Source organism: Verticillium alfalfae, genomic scaffold, assembly GCF_000150825.1.
Source record: "Verticillium alfalfae VaMs.102 supercont1.5 genomic scaffold, whole genome shotgun sequence".
Taxonomy (NCBI): Eukaryota; Fungi; Ascomycota; class Sordariomycetes; order Glomerellales; family Plectosphaerellaceae; genus Verticillium; species Verticillium alfalfae.
This window is the reverse complement of record NW_003315034.1, coordinates 1,052,555-1,055,812: the sequence shown is the minus strand read 5'-3', so window position 1 is coordinate 1,055,812 and position 3,258 is coordinate 1,052,555. Positions and strand designations below refer to the sequence as shown.

The window sequence follows — 3,258 nt, the reverse complement described above, 5'->3', positions numbered from 1 at the left end:
GGTTCAAAGACGGAAGAGCAAGATTGAGAAGACGCGAAGAAGGCGCCGCGTCGCTGCCGACGAAGACGACGCATGAAGAAGAAGCTGCACTGGTATGTGTGAGCGAGCGCCTTCATCCCTCGACGGGACAACCGCCCTTTTTCCTTCGAGAGCAAACCACCCTTTCCCTCTTATGAGAAACATGAATCGGAGCGTGGAGTTTACGGTACCAGGAGGGGGGTTGGGTGGACATGTTTCATTCGGCATCTCTTTCAACTTGATTGGCTTTTTTTTTTTTCCTTCACTGCATAGCACTGATCTTGGGGATCTGGTCGCATTTACAACCGCAGAGTACGTCGGATGGGAAGAGAAGCGGAGGCTTTCAGCATACCCGGCAACGGACCTGACTGCATTTGGAGGTGGGGGAGGGCGTTTATCCATAGAATCACGGAGTTCCAGGCGGCGATGGGGCCAGCGGGGGGCATAGCATGCATGGCAGCGCGACTCGCGTCACGTTTTGCTGCGAATCATTTTGCATCCATCATGGATTATTTCCAGGAGATTTTTTATTTCATTTGATTATAAAAAACCTAATCAATGAGTACTTCCCGTGCCTGATCTGGGTGACCATCCAGACAGACAGACCCTCTGAACGCCGAGCAAAGTGAGAAAGCCCTAGAGGAGTACCGGACTGGTATGAGATGCCGGGGGCTCAGACCGAGCCGAGGGTGAAGACTGCAGACTGTACAGCATGTGTGATGTTGTGGGTGTGGTGAGTGCCCGGCGCTGGTGAGATGGGCGGGGAGGATATAGAGTGGTGGCGAAGGCGGAATCGTGAGAGGGGAGTCAGAGGCGGGACATCGAGACAGACGCCCGTTTACGCCTCGACCCGTTTACGCCCTCGACCTTCGTCGTGTCCACCAACACGGCATCGCCGTCGACGCTGGGCGGGTTCGTCGAGTCGGCCTTCTCGCTGTCGAGCTCCTTCATAAAGTCGGCCTGAATGGTACCCCGGCGCTTCTCCCACCACTCCTTCTCGGCGTCGACCTGGTCCTGGATCTCGTCGAGGCGGTTGCGCACCACCGTGTTGGCGGCAATCTCGTTGGCGGACTGGAAGATGATCTGGCCCCAGTTGGGCGCGAGGGCGTTGGCCTGCGGCGGGGGAGGAGACACGCACATGTTAGCGAAACGACACGGTGCCCGGATCCCTCGCAAGAACGTACCTCCATGACGACATCCCTCAGTTCGTCCTCCATCTCCTTCTCGGCGCGCTGGAACCGCTGCCACAGATCGTCGCCGACGCTGCCCTTTTGCAGCAGCGAGCTGCACGCCTGCTTCGCCGTCCTGATCTGCACGAGTCTGTGGATGTCCTCGACGGCGCGCCGCAGCAGTGCCGCCCTGATGACGCTGTCGGGGATGCGGGGGCCCTTCTCGGAGGGGTCCTCGGGGTTGATGTGCAGGAGGGAGAGGTAGATGTTGCGCTGGAGGTGCGGGCCGAACCACGGCGCCAGGTTCGCGCTCTGTGCTAGAAAGAAGGGGAAAAAAGGCAAAGTCAGAACCGCTGCGGGCACACTGGGCAGGAAGAAGAGCTTCATCGCAACGTACCGGCCTTGCGCTTGCGGTAAATGTTGGAAAAGGTGAAGAGGGCGCTGCCGAGGACGAGAACGTAGGCGGCAGGGAGCACGAGGCTCACCCAGTCGACTTCGGGGATGCCAAAGCTGACCATGGCTGCGGTTTCCGCGTGTGCGAGGGTAAATGCGTTGGCTGCAGAGTGGTCGATGTCTAGCAGAGAGAGGCAAGCGAAGGTGGAGGGGTTGGTGGTGGTGGTGGTGCGCGTAAGGAGTGTCGCGATGGTTCAAAGATGCCAGCTTTGGGGGGGAAAGTGACCCTTGTCCGTTTGACGTGATGCAACTTGTACTTTTCGAGTCGAGGCAAAGCAGAGATGTGGCTCGATTGCGCCGCAGGGTTCGTTGGCTTATCTAATCTACTCTCACCCTGGGCACCCCGAAAGCCTAGGTACTAAGGGTACCTACCAAGCCTACCTACCAAGCCTACCTAGGAACCTACCTAAGGTACCTAGGCCGTGGGAACCTTGGTCCCTAGGTTGGTAGGCCCACTGCGATTCCGCCCCGCGCTGTTAAGGGATCCACTTGTGCTGGAGGCAGCTCCTGATGACGCTGGACCTGACGACCCGGAGGCTGTTGCATTTGTGAGCACAGCACTGGTACTACCACCACCACCACACATCTTACCCGACCAGAGCTTCGAAGCCATCATTAAGCTTCCACCTACCCAGAAAGGCCCTTCTACAAAGAACTCCAAATCCCTGGCGCGTCATTCTTCGAACCTGCCGCCTCCAATCCTGACTCTATTTGTCCCTGCATTTTCGCATTCCACCGCTCCCGAACCCTGCTGTTCACCCACCACCTTAACCACCAAAGCACGAACCAGACCCTGTCTCGCGTACCGACATCGACAACCCTAGCTTGCAGCAGGAAGACTGACCGCCATGTTACTGAGAGTCCGTGGTCCGGATGGCATGAGCCGTCTGACCGTCGACCAAAACGACAACTTTGGAGATCTCGGCCGCCAGCTTCTTCCCAACCTGCCCACCACTGTCGACCCCACGACCATTACCCTCTCCAACAACCCCAACGGCAACGATTCCAAGCGCCTGGGGGACATCGCCAACTTCAAACTCGGACAGATCGGTCTCAAGTAAGCCTGCTGTTTGCTGGCCATCATATGTTCAAGTCATACTAACGGGGCGCGCCCGCGCAACAGGCACGGCGATCTCATCTTTATTACATACAAGCACCAAGATGCTCTTTCCAATGGCGACGCTCATGGAGCCACACCATCGACTTCAGCCCAGATCCTCCCTTCTTCCAACCGACTGAATGGCAAACCCATCCTGCCAGCCGAGGACGTGCCCATTGACCCCCTGCCGTCCACGTCGGCGACAGTCGAACGGATCAGTAAACCCTGGGAGGTGGTAAAGCAGTCGGCGTTGGACGACCGACTGGACAAGAAGAACGGCAAGATCCCACGAGGTCGCGATCACAAAATGTGCAAGCACGGGCCCAAGGGCATGTGCGACTACTGCATGCCCCTCGACCCCTTCAACGCCAAGTACCTCGACGAAAAGAAGATCAAATACCTGTCCATCCACTCCTACCTGCGCAAGAACAACGCCGCCACGAACAAGCCCGAACTCGGAAGCTCCTTCATCCCGCCGCTGCAGGAGCCTTATTTCCGCGTCAAGCGGGACTGTCCCTC

At 57.8% G+C, this 3,258-nt stretch overlaps 2 protein-coding genes across 2 annotated transcripts in view; one reads left to right on the top strand and one right to left on the bottom strand.

Moving 5' to 3' along the window:
* Positions 1-825: 825 nt before the first annotated feature.
* Positions 826-1,705, bottom strand: VDBG_04643 (translocation protein sec66; the record flags this gene model as incomplete). Its single annotated transcript, XM_003004991.1, has 3 exons — positions 826-1,131; positions 1,203-1,504; positions 1,585-1,705. 3 exons carry the CDS (start codon positions 1,703-1,705, stop codon positions 826-828), a joined length of 729 nt encoding a protein of 242 aa, XP_003005037.1.
* Positions 1,706-2,488: 783 nt separating this feature from the next.
* VDBG_04642 (NPL4) overlaps positions 2,489-3,258 on the top strand; it is a gene marked incomplete at both ends in the record, with an annotated part of 974 nt that continues 204 nt past the window's right edge. Inside the window, 2 exons of the mRNA XM_003004990.1 lie at positions 2,489-2,697; positions 2,764-3,251. Coding sequence (XP_003005036.1) covers positions 2,489-2,697; positions 2,764-3,251 — 697 coding nt within the window. The remainder of the gene's footprint in view (positions 2,698-2,763; positions 3,252-3,258) is intronic.